Source organism: Apis dorsata, unplaced genomic scaffold, assembly GCF_000469605.1.
Source record: "Apis dorsata unplaced genomic scaffold, Apis dorsata 1.3 scaffold_360, whole genome shotgun sequence".
NCBI classification, from domain to species: Eukaryota; Metazoa; Arthropoda; class Insecta; order Hymenoptera; family Apidae; genus Apis; species Apis dorsata.
Window position 1 is genome coordinate 22,189 of NW_006263625.1, and position 10,798 is coordinate 32,986.

The following is a 10,798-nucleotide window of genomic DNA, read 5'->3' on the forward strand; positions in this document are numbered from 1 at the left end:
ATGCAAAATTTATAAATTAATTTATTTAATGATTTAATTATATAGTATGTATATATATTTTATATAATTTTTTTTTTTGCTTATTTGAATTTGATATAATCATTATGTAATTAATATTTCAATTTAGTATAATAACAATTATCATGTAAATTTTAAAAATCTTTGTAATAAATGTTTAATTAAATAAAATAAGGAAAATTTTAAATATTAAAAAACATTAAATATGTTTGTAAAATGAATTTTTTAAATATATTAAAATTTTATATTTTATATAATGTGTACCTTGGAACCTATTTTAAGAATTAATTATATAATAACCAAAAACAATGAAAAAAACTTCATACAAATATGTCTTATTATAAATCATGAGACCTTATATATTGTATATTTAAATATATTATCAATATCATTGTAAAAATGATAATGAAATTAAAAATGTTTTGCAAAACATGTAATTTATATACAATTTAAAATCTTTTTTATATCTATTTAGAATTAAAACTTTAGGAGTTAAATTGGCTATAAAAAAGAGCTATAGCAGGATCTTCACATTCACATGTAATTAATATGTCTCGAAATTTATCTAAAATCTGTAATAATTGGGATCTACGAATATTTTCTAAATACATAATCTCTTCTAAATGATAGCCTCCATTAAAATAATCAAGACGACACAGTTTGTCAAGTAATTTTCTGTCATCAGAAGGAATATCATAATCTTCTGATTGATAATTGTACATTCCATTTTCTTTACGAAGTGTTATTGATATTTCTTCGTTTATATCAGCAGAAGCTTTTGAGACATCATTTAAATTCCATACATTACTATTTTCTGTGATTTCATTTAAATTATGATTCAATTCATCTTTTGCATCCTTAAAAAAGCAGATAACAATATAGCAAATTAATATATGAATTAAAAAATAAATATCTTTAAACTCACCAATGATACTTGACCATGTACTGTTGGCATATATTGTACATATGTATGTAATTGTAGAAGTAAATGATTCTTTAATAACCATATTATTGTTTTTACTAATTGTGTTTGTTGTTGTGACTGACTTAAAGGATTTAATTTTTGACTTATAGATGTTGGTAATGAAAAATCACTGAGAACCTATACTAATAGAAATTTAATATTACATATAATTTAAATAATTCTGAATGATATAAATAATTTTTTCACATACTTGTAATAAACAAAGTCCTGGAAATTCTTCAGAAAATAATTCTAACAATTGATTTGTGATAATAGCATCTGGTGATACAACATAAACATTACTTTCACAAAGAGGATAAATTATAGTAGCTTTAGCCCAATATATTAAATGTCCAGTTAATTGAAAAACTTGAGTTAATGTTAAATCAGAATCAGCAGCTAAAGTTTGTAAACTTTTCAGTGGACTATACATTTGAATTAAGCGTTTAAGAGCTGGAGAAGAATCTATCGGAAGTGAATCCAATAAATCTAAAGGTTCAATGAGTAATAATATACCATGATAAGGCCTTAAACTGTTTAAACATCTGTAATAAAATTTAATATGTAATATTATTTTGATTGATAATTATATTATAATATAATTATAATATAATTATAATATAATATTAACCTATCTATTATTTCTGGATTAATAACAAATCCTTTTTTGTGAGATTGATGAACTTTTTGAGGAAGACAGAAACGTACTTGAATCCATTTATTAATCATAATATTAATTATACCAGAAGTAGTCAGACTACTAAACACAGATTTCAAATCACGTGAAAGTGAACTTCTTTGTAATATTAATTCATAAGGTGATTCATCACAATCACTTTCACCTTCTGATCTAAATAAATAAATACATATATATATATATATATATATTTATATATAGATTAATTATATCTATATGTATATATAAATATAATAATAGTACAAAAATTCTAATTAATCTTTTATTTTATATATATACCTTGTGGCAACTTCATCATGAGTAGAAACCATAATTTTTATTTCTTCTGTTAAAAATCCACATCGTTTTTCTTCATGTCTTAAAGCTATACCTAACCTAAGGCAAATAATAAAATTATTTTTTTTATATATTACACATAATATAATAATATATTATATTATATTATATTATATTATATTATATTATATAACAAACCTTTTACTTAAATCATAGTAACATTTTACTATAGAATGACTGGCTTGTGCTTGTAGAGCAAAAACTATATTAAAAAGCATTGAAGAATTAACTTCTTTCATACCATGAGATGGAACTAAAGTTGGATGTCCAACAAACCGAACATCATTTACTTTTAATTCAAATTTTTGCTCACATAATTCTGGTTTAACAGCAAATAATGTTGATAATACTTCATCAGTAACTCCAGTTAAATTTCCATTGCTTATGTTAGAAATTGGAAAAGGTAAAGACTATTAACAAAATTTATTATATATTATTAAATTATTACATTTGTTTAAAATATAATTTAATATTTGAATGATGTTGATTTATTATTAAAATTATATAAAAAAATCATAACGTTATATAAAAAAAATTGACCTGCAATAAATCTTCTGTGATAGTTAAGGAATAAGGATTTTTTCTTTTAGTACATTGATTAAAATCTCGTGTATGTTTCGCCACATGTGGATATCGAAATAAAAGTCTATCACCTTTACTATCACTTTTCACAAGAATTATACTTAGCGGATTTATCTCCATAACTACAATTAACTAATGTACAGGTTATATAAAATCTTGCCATCAATAAATTATAAACGAATAAATTTAATCAATTAAAAATGAAATTAATAAATATATATAATCAAATATCAAACTTATTTTAAATTTCAAATATAAGTATCAATTTTTTAAATAAAAATATTGTAATATATTTTTTGATTCACAACACAGTTCTGATTTTACCGGAACCATGCGTAAAAATCAATGTACTATATTTGAATTTAAAAAATATTCATATATTTATTAAAAAATTGTATTTAAAAAATTTGTATTACAATTTATAAACATTATATAATTACATTTAATAATCTAATTTTGTTTTGAAATAATTAAATTATTCTACATATTTAGTGTATTGATTATAGTCGTAACATGTTTATATTTTTATCATTCATTATCCTCTGTTTGAATCATATACTTTTTCTTTCTTACAATTTGTATAATATTTGTATAACATTTTATTATATTATTATATTTGTATTTTAATTTAAAAAACAATAATTCACTATAATATAAAATACAAATAGAAATACAAAAATTATTTTTTATGCTTTAGATATTTAATTATATAATGATAGGCATCACTAATATGCAATGTTTGTTTAAAATGCTTATTTCATTTATTTAAAATAATTTATTAATGTTTATTTACATTCAAATAAATGAAAATAACAATTTATTTATAAGATTAATATAAATATATTTTTTAAATATTAAATATATGTATGTATATATAAATACATATATCGAAATTTCATTATTATAGTTTATGTTTCAATCTATAAATCTTAATTCTATAAATCTTGCAATTATATAATATATATTATATTTTATAGATATTTAAAATATAATTTATTTTATTTTTTTTAATGATATGAAAAACATAATTTAACTAAAATTGATAAAAATAGCATTATTAATTTTTTTTGAATTATATATAAAATATTACTACATGAATATTATTATTATTATTATTCTATACAGATATAAAGAGAAGACTGGGTGAGAAATTTTCTTCGCCGTTCAATACAACAACGCGTGCGCTTTTCTTCCAGAGAAGCCAGTAGTCGCTTTAATGGTATGTACTTTCATAGAGACGTGTTATTTAACGGTAAGAATATACTTTTTGATGTTATTATTATTTGCATGTTTCTTATTGAAAAATATATTGAATAATATAATTTTTATTGTTTATTTTTTTAATTAAATTAAAGATAATACAAAAATATAAAAATATTGGAAATTGAAAATATCAAACAAAAAAGAAAAGAGCAAAAAATAAATAAAATACAATAATTTTATAAACATCGAATATAATCAAATAATTATATTTATTTTATATAAACAAATATATACAGATATTTGAAGTAATATTTATTAAATTAAAATTTTATTGTTCATTATGTTTTTATCAATCATCACAAATCAAAATAAATGTAAGACTTAATTAATTAAAGAAATAATATGAAAGATTTAAATAACTTTTACTTTTATTTAATAATATAATGAAAATTAATAATTTTTAATTTTTTTTAATATTAATAATAGATGAGAGGTTTTGACTTAACAACGAATAATTCGGGTTGTGCATCTTGTACACTCGAACCACCGCCTGACATCCTTCATATACCGCCACCACCGTTCCCAGCCATTTTTCAACATAGCTCAGATTTTTATCCACACACGGATTTATTATCGTTTCCATCTCATTTTAATGACAGCCCTTGCAAACATTTTTGCGATCGCCGTTCCGAAGGAGTTCAATACATAGAAATGCCTCAACAAGGTTTAATTAACAAATTTGTAATTTATTTATTTTACGTTAATTTATTCATATAATTCGTTTTGTACTTTTATTTTGAAAGAAAATAAAAATATTTTCTATTATTATATATATATATATATATTAATTTAAATATTATTAAATAATTAAATTATTATTAAATATGTTTATTTTTATATAAAAAAAAAGGACAAAACGAAAAAAAATATATTTAATCGATTTAATTATATCTGTAAATAAATAATTTTTATATTAAAATTTTAGGAACAGTTTTCGATGACACATGGTTGCTGGTTCTAATATCTTCTTGCATCGGTGTAATTTTCATAGGCATCGTACTAGCAACATTACTCTTAAAATGCAAATTGTAAGTCTTCTTTTTCTATTTCTTTTGTAAAAATAGCAAAACAAAAAATAATCAAAAGAAATAATTTTATATTACAATGGAATGAAGTATTTAACGATTGAACTTAAAAAACAAGACAATAGTACAGAAAACAATCAATTAATATTATTCTATAGTAATAAAAGTGGTAAAAGTGGCGTAATTTCTATACCAAATGCGACATCTGGTATACAAGCAAAAAACGGAAGAATTCAAAATGAAGCTGTTCTTTACCCCTGTGGAGCTGATACTATGCAAGATAGTCGTGTTATGTGGGCTACTCTTACACCACGGGGTACTACTAGACATTATCTAGAAGAACATACTTATGAAACAATCGGCGGTGGACAATTTCATAAACGTGCCTGTTCAACTACGCCAACTGAACATGTAAAACTTAAGGCAATTTAATATTATGTTTTTATATGTAGTTATACTTTAATTCACTTTAATTCATAATTTTTTTGAACAAAATTGTTCGTAATAAAAAATAATTTTTATTTATTTTATATAAAAGAAAAAAAATATTAACTAAATAAATAATAATGAAAAAAAGAAAGAAAATTTCAATACAATTTATATAAACAGATATTATGAAATAACTTTATTGTTGCACATTTCCTGAATGAAGTAAAGAAACATTTAAAATATCTGAAGATAGATAATTGATTTTTCAGACTTACGCAGATCCTCCGGTTACAACTCCGATTCAAAATCGATTAAAGGACGACAAAGCTTTTGATAACACTGCTTTCGTAGATTACGAAGAACCTTCGTTAATGAAGACTGACTATTATCAACTCAGTGATGTTTTAGAATCGAATGATCCAAGTATTATTTTATTAACATTTTAATTAATGAATAGCATTAATTAATTAATATTAGCATATCTTTATAATTTAATTTTGATTACAGGTATACAAAGAGGAACATCGCGGCCACGCGTTAGCTCACCAACACGAATCGAACATCCAAATTTACCACCCCTTAACCTTCATCCTCATAAACGTTCTTCTCGTAAAGGATCTGCTACGTCACAAGCTTCAGATACATTATTAAGAAATAGTATTACTTCATCTACATATATTCCTACCATATAATTTTTATATTAAACTTTGGTTATATTTCTAGGCTTATACAATAAGCGACAGTAAATCACAGTATATTTTGTATATATTATTTTCACATCTAGTCATTTTAATCAAAAAATGAGTATAAGTTTTAAAAAAGTGACTTGGTCGTTTAAAAATGATAAAATCTAGCAATGTGATCAATATGTATAATATTATTTATATTTTATTATGTATAAGATATCATATCACTCTCACTGCCAAATAGAATAAAAAAAAAACAAAATGATTCACTATAGATCAAATTTGAATAATCTTTTCAGATTTATGTTCTGTAATTTATTAATACATTTATATTACATTCTATAAATTATATAGATAATGACAGAATTTAGAGAAAAAATAGTATAATCACTAGTTTATATATTATCATATAGAAAAAAAACTTATTCAAAAGTTCATGCCAAAAAAGAGGCTGATATATTATATGTTGAAAAATCTACTAAAAAAAAATCGTTCGATAAATATAAGAAAAATTTCAAATTTGCATAATTTGTTACAAATTTTTTTTTGTTGAAATTGTTATAACAAAATTTACTAATTGTTTTTAATTTTAATTTCGTTATTGTTTACAATGTAACTTTTGTAGGAAATATATTGTTTCAATAAAAAAAGATCATTGCTGAGCCTAAATTTTTAATCCTAATATAAAATTCTATGATTATATATTTTAATCGAATTGTTAGAAAAATTATTTAACATAAACTATGAGAAATCTATCGAATTATTAATATTTAATGTTGGTTGTTATTTGAATTATAAATATTGTTCATTATAAATCTGTTTATTTTTGAAATTATAACAATTCAATTTCAATTCTTAAATTTTAAAAATAACTTTTAATATTTAGATTATTATAATTAAAAATTATTAGTTGAAGATAATTAATAAGATAACTTAATTAGACTTTATATTCTTTCATATTTAAAATATCAACCGCATAAAAAATCAGAGTATTCATAGAATCATATATTACATAATTTTAAATCTAAAATAAAAATTGAAAAAAGAATGGGAGTATGAAAATGAAACGTTCAATTGATGATGATGCATATTTTTTTTTTGAATGTTTAATTTTATTAATTACAAAATAAATACTTAATAAAATAAACAACATTATCTAACTCAAAATCCCGAAATGAATTGAAAAAAATCTAATAATGAGATTTTTTTTTAAAAACTCTTATATTCTTCAGTTTAATAAACATAAATAAAAAAAGCAAATAGAAGAAAGATAGAGATAATCAAAATTATGAAATCAGTATTATTTTCAATGTCAAAACAAATAAAGAAAAGATAAAAAATATTAGCTAAAATAGAGATAGAATAAAAATTGATTGTTAATGCCATCTTTTGAGTATCTGAGAAATCTTTTCAAAAATAGAATAAAATAAGAATTAATTTTTAGCGCCAACTTTTTTTAAAGAATCTTGTTTCTAAAAATATTTAGAAGATGGCATTAATGTTCAATTTTTATTCTATTTCTCTCTTTCTTCTATTACTTTCTATCTTTGTCTACATTAGTTTCGTTTGCAGCTAGAGATGCGATTTAATTTTTATTTTATCTTTCTCTTTCTTCTATTATTTGGTATTCTTGCCTATATTAGTTTCGTTTGCAGCACTCTAGAGATGGCGTTGATTTCAATATTTTTATCCTATCTTTGTATTTCTTCCATTATTATATTACTCTTCTTGTTTACGATTGATATATTGATTATAGATTCAATCTTAAATAAATATGGTAAGTTGTGAAGTATTTTTCATAAAATAATTAATAATCATTATTGTTGATAATAAAAAATAATTATCATTATATTATTATCATTATATTATATTATTAAATGATGAAAAAAAATGAATTATAATAATTTATTATTTTGATTTATTATTAAATAAAAAATATTTTCTCTGTAGGATGTACAAAGGCATTCTGTACATACTCTTGTATTTCGATCTTTAAAAAGAACCCATGATATGTTTTTATTAAATCAAGGTACTTTGCCACCTATGGATCCTAATTTGTAAGTATATATATTTTGCTTCTCTATATAATATATACAATATCAATATTCAGAAAATATAATAATGTTTTGCAGACAAAAAATAAAAAAATCTGTGAAAGCAAAAGACTCTTATGGTCCTGTATTAGAACGTGTTAAAAATAACAATATAATAAAAGTACAAAACGAAAATGAAAATACAGATCCTCCCCCACCAGGCGGTAATGATATATCATATATATATTTATTATATTATTAATAACAATAATTAAATCTTTATTATTTTATATGTTGCTATAATAGATATGTATTTATAATATATTTATAATAATATAATAGATATGTATTTATAGATGAATCTTTTGGAGGAAATAATACTACTGCAGTTATACCTTATAACTCTATACAAAATAATAATATAATAACAACACAAACAAATTCAGGAGGAAATGCAAGTAATCTTACATTACATATGCCACAAAAAAAAACACATTCTATGGCAAAACCAAAATGGCATGCACCATGGAAATTATATAGAGTTATTAGTGGTCATCTTGGTTGGGTAAGATGTTGTGCTGTTGAACCAGGGAATGAATGGTTTGCTACAGGTTCTGCAGATAGAGTAATTAAAGTAAGATTGTTTTATTTAATATTTTTATTAAATTATGTATCCTCTCTATTATCTGTTATTATCATATAGTTATTTGCAGTTATAATATTTTTAAATATTCTAGATATGGGATCTTGCAAGTGGTAAATTGAAAGTTTCATTAACTGGTCATATAAGTAGTGTTCGTGGACTTGCATTTTCTCAACGACATCCATATTTATTTTCTTGTGGAGAAGATCGACAAGTAAAGTGTTGGGATCTTGAATACAATAAGGTTATTAAATTATATTAAATTTTAATTATTTATTGTATATATATAGTAATTAATATTTAATAAATTCTATTATTATATTATATATTAATAAATTAAATATTATATAATTTGTTATTTTCACAGGTTATAAGACATTATCATGGTCATTTATCAGCTGTATATTCTATGGCATTACATCCTAGTATTGATGTATTAGTAACTGCAGGAAGAGATTCCACTGCAAGAGTGTGGGATATGCGTACCAAAGCAAATGTACATACACTTGTTGGTCATACCAATACAGTTGCTAGTGTAATTTGTCAGACAGCTGAACCACAGGTATTTTTTTGTATTTGATATTATGAAAGATAATTTTTTTTAGGATAATATAATTTAAAACTATATTTTATATTTATTTTAAAAAAGCTATTGAATGAATTACTTATATTTTATATATATATATATTTTTTTTAATTAGATTGTCACTGGAAGTCATGATTGTACTATACGATTATGGGATTTAGCAGGTGGAAAATCTAGAGCTACTTTAACAAATCATAAAAAGAGTGTAAGAGCTGTAACTTTTCATCCATCATTGTATGTAATTTTTTTTGTTAAAATTTTCATTGTATAAATTTTTCTTTGTTTCATTTATATTATTTATTAGATATATGTTTGCATCAGCATCCCCAGATAATATTAAACAATGGAAATGTCCAGAAGGAAAATTTATTCAGAATTTATCTGGACATAATGCTATTGTTAATTGTTTGGCTGTTAATCCTGATGGTGTGTTAGTTTCTGGAGCAGATAATGGTACTATGCATCTTTGGGACTGGAGGACAGGGTAAAGGATATCTCATGTAAGAATTTTTTAAATTTATTCAATATTGCTCAAATATATAAATTTTAAGGTATAATTTCCAACGTTTACAAGCACCCGTTCAACCGGGTTCAATGGATAGTGAAGCTGGAGTATTTAGTATTACATTTGACATGTCTGGTACTCGTATGATTACAACGGAAGCAGATAAAACGATTAAAGTTTATAAAGAAGATGATACTGCTGTAAGAAAAGTTATTTTATATATTAATTATACCAATAATTAAGGCACAAATGCAATTATTTTTTTGTTAACATTTACAGACCGAAGAAACACATCCAGTAAATTGGAGACCAGATATAATAAAACGAAGAAAATATTAAGTGTTTTTATATATAATTAATATTATTAAGAATTTTTTTTTAAATTTTAATTTTTAATATATAAAAATCACATTAAATAAATATATTAATATTTTATAATTCTTCATCCAAATCAAATTCTTCTTCTGGAAAGTCTCCTACTTTCACATGTATTGGTTTTACAAATCCACCATATTTTGGTAAACATTCAAAATACTTTTTTCCATTAACACTATAAAAACAAGATAAAAAGAAAATTAAATATATATTAAAAATATCAAAAAAATATATCTTTTATATCTTATGTACAAGATATTAAAAAGATACAATATAAATCTAAAATAATAATGGCCTTACGTCCCATTATTTTTACCAAGTGGTTCATCATATTTTACTCCAATCCACCAACCTTCTTTAAATTCAGTTTTGCCTATAAAGAAATTATAAAAAAAAAAAATAATATTTATAATCAAACTAGAAGCATAAGAATTACTATACATACCAACATACATGATTATAGCTCTTCGTTTTGGTTGATTTGGTACACAAACTTCACAACGAGAACCAATTTTACATAATTGAGCAGCTGTTCTTTCTGCTTCTTCTTCTTGTTTTTTCTCTTCTGCCTTTCTTTTCATTTCTTCTTCATTATATTTTCCTAACTTATTTTTTTCCAAAAATGCCTTTACTGTATCTATATATATATATATATA

General features: G+C 22.3%; 4 protein-coding genes across 6 annotated transcripts in view; 2 read left to right on the forward strand and 2 right to left on the reverse strand.

The window, feature by feature from the left end:
- Nucleotides 1-383: 383 nt before the first annotated feature.
- LOC102679958 (GATOR complex protein NPRL3) lies at nt 384-2,944 on the reverse strand. Its single transcript, XM_006618539.1, has 7 exons — nt 2,556-2,944; nt 2,154-2,425; nt 1,959-2,054; nt 1,614-1,832; nt 1,194-1,527; nt 944-1,120; nt 384-875 (listed from the first exon to the last, which is right to left on the reverse strand). Exons 1-7 carry the CDS (start codon nt 2,715-2,717, stop codon nt 504-506), a joined length of 1,632 nt encoding a protein of 543 aa, XP_006618602.1. The 5' UTR covers nt 2,718-2,944; the 3' UTR covers nt 384-503.
- A 765-nt stretch (nt 2,945-3,709) lies between these two features.
- On the forward strand, nt 3,710-6,669 carry LOC102680177. 2 transcript variants are annotated; one of them, XM_006618541.2, is made up of 6 exons: nt 3,710-3,849; nt 4,287-4,524; nt 4,786-4,888; nt 5,044-5,308; nt 5,584-5,737; nt 5,822-6,669. In XM_006618541.2, exons 1-6 carry the CDS (start codon nt 3,814-3,816, stop codon nt 6,004-6,006), a joined length of 981 nt encoding a protein of 326 aa, XP_006618604.1. In that variant the 5' UTR covers nt 3,710-3,813; the 3' UTR covers nt 6,007-6,669. The 2 variants fall into 2 exon arrangements, with proteins under 2 accessions (XP_006618604.1, XP_006618605.1); XM_006618542.2 differs by having other exon boundaries at nt 5,044-5,296.
- Nucleotides 6,670-7,701: 1,032 nt separating this feature from the next.
- LOC102681564 (pleiotropic regulator 1) lies at nt 7,702-10,189 on the forward strand. Its single transcript, XM_006618552.2, has 10 exons — nt 7,702-7,777; nt 7,951-8,057; nt 8,133-8,257; nt 8,390-8,667; nt 8,771-8,920; nt 9,044-9,238; nt 9,378-9,496; nt 9,567-9,746; nt 9,814-9,967; nt 10,047-10,189. Exons 1-10 carry the CDS (start codon nt 7,775-7,777, stop codon nt 10,104-10,106), a joined length of 1,371 nt encoding a protein of 456 aa, XP_006618615.1. The 5' UTR covers nt 7,702-7,774; the 3' UTR covers nt 10,107-10,189.
- Nucleotides 9,764-10,798, reverse strand: part of LOC102681340 (tubulin-folding cofactor B) — a 2,081-nt gene continuing 1,046 nt past the window's right edge. The window contains exons 4-7 of one of the 2 annotated variants that reach the window (XM_006618551.1): nt 10,588-10,779; nt 10,443-10,515; nt 10,049-10,317; nt 9,764-9,962 (exon numbers count right to left, since the gene is read on the reverse strand). In XM_006618551.1, the coding sequence (XP_006618614.1) occupies nt 10,200-10,317; nt 10,443-10,515; nt 10,588-10,779 (383 nt within the window). In that variant the 3' untranslated portion in view covers nt 9,764-9,962; nt 10,049-10,199. Of the gene's footprint in view, nt 9,966-10,048; nt 10,318-10,442; nt 10,516-10,587; nt 10,780-10,798 lie in introns of both variants that reach the window. The other variant, XM_006618550.2, reaches the window with a different exon arrangement.

Excerpts from the sequence above, each read along its gene's own strand:
- LOC102679958 (XM_006618539.1), bottom strand. The coding sequence starts at position 2,717 with ATGGAGATAAATCCGCTAAGTATAATTCTTGTGAAAAGTGATAGTAAA. Across the intron at positions 1,528-1,613 it reads AATCCAGAAATAATAGATAG|ATGTTTAAACAGTTTAAGGC; the intron begins GTTAATATTATA and ends ATTTTATTACAG. Across the intron at positions 1,121-1,193 it reads CAGGACTTTGTTTATTACAA|GTTCTCAGTGATTTTTCATT; the intron begins GTATGTGAAAAA and ends CTATTAGTATAG.
- LOC102680177 (XM_006618541.2), top strand. The coding sequence starts at position 3,814 with ATGGTATGTACTTTCATAGAGACGTGTTATTTAACG. Across the intron at positions 5,309-5,583 it reads CTGAACATGTAAAACTTAAG|ACTTACGCAGATCCTCCGGT; the intron begins GCAATTTAATAT and ends TTGATTTTTCAG. Across the intron at positions 5,738-5,821 it reads TTTAGAATCGAATGATCCAA|GTATACAAAGAGGAACATCG; the intron begins GTATTATTTTAT and ends TTTTGATTACAG.
- LOC102681564 (XM_006618552.2), top strand. Across the intron at positions 8,258-8,389 it reads AGATCCTCCCCCACCAGGCG|ATGAATCTTTTGGAGGAAAT; the intron begins GTAATGATATAT and ends ATGTATTTATAG. Across the intron at positions 9,747-9,813 it reads CTTTGGGACTGGAGGACAGG|GTATAATTTCCAACGTTTAC; the intron begins GTAAAGGATATC and ends ATAAATTTTAAG.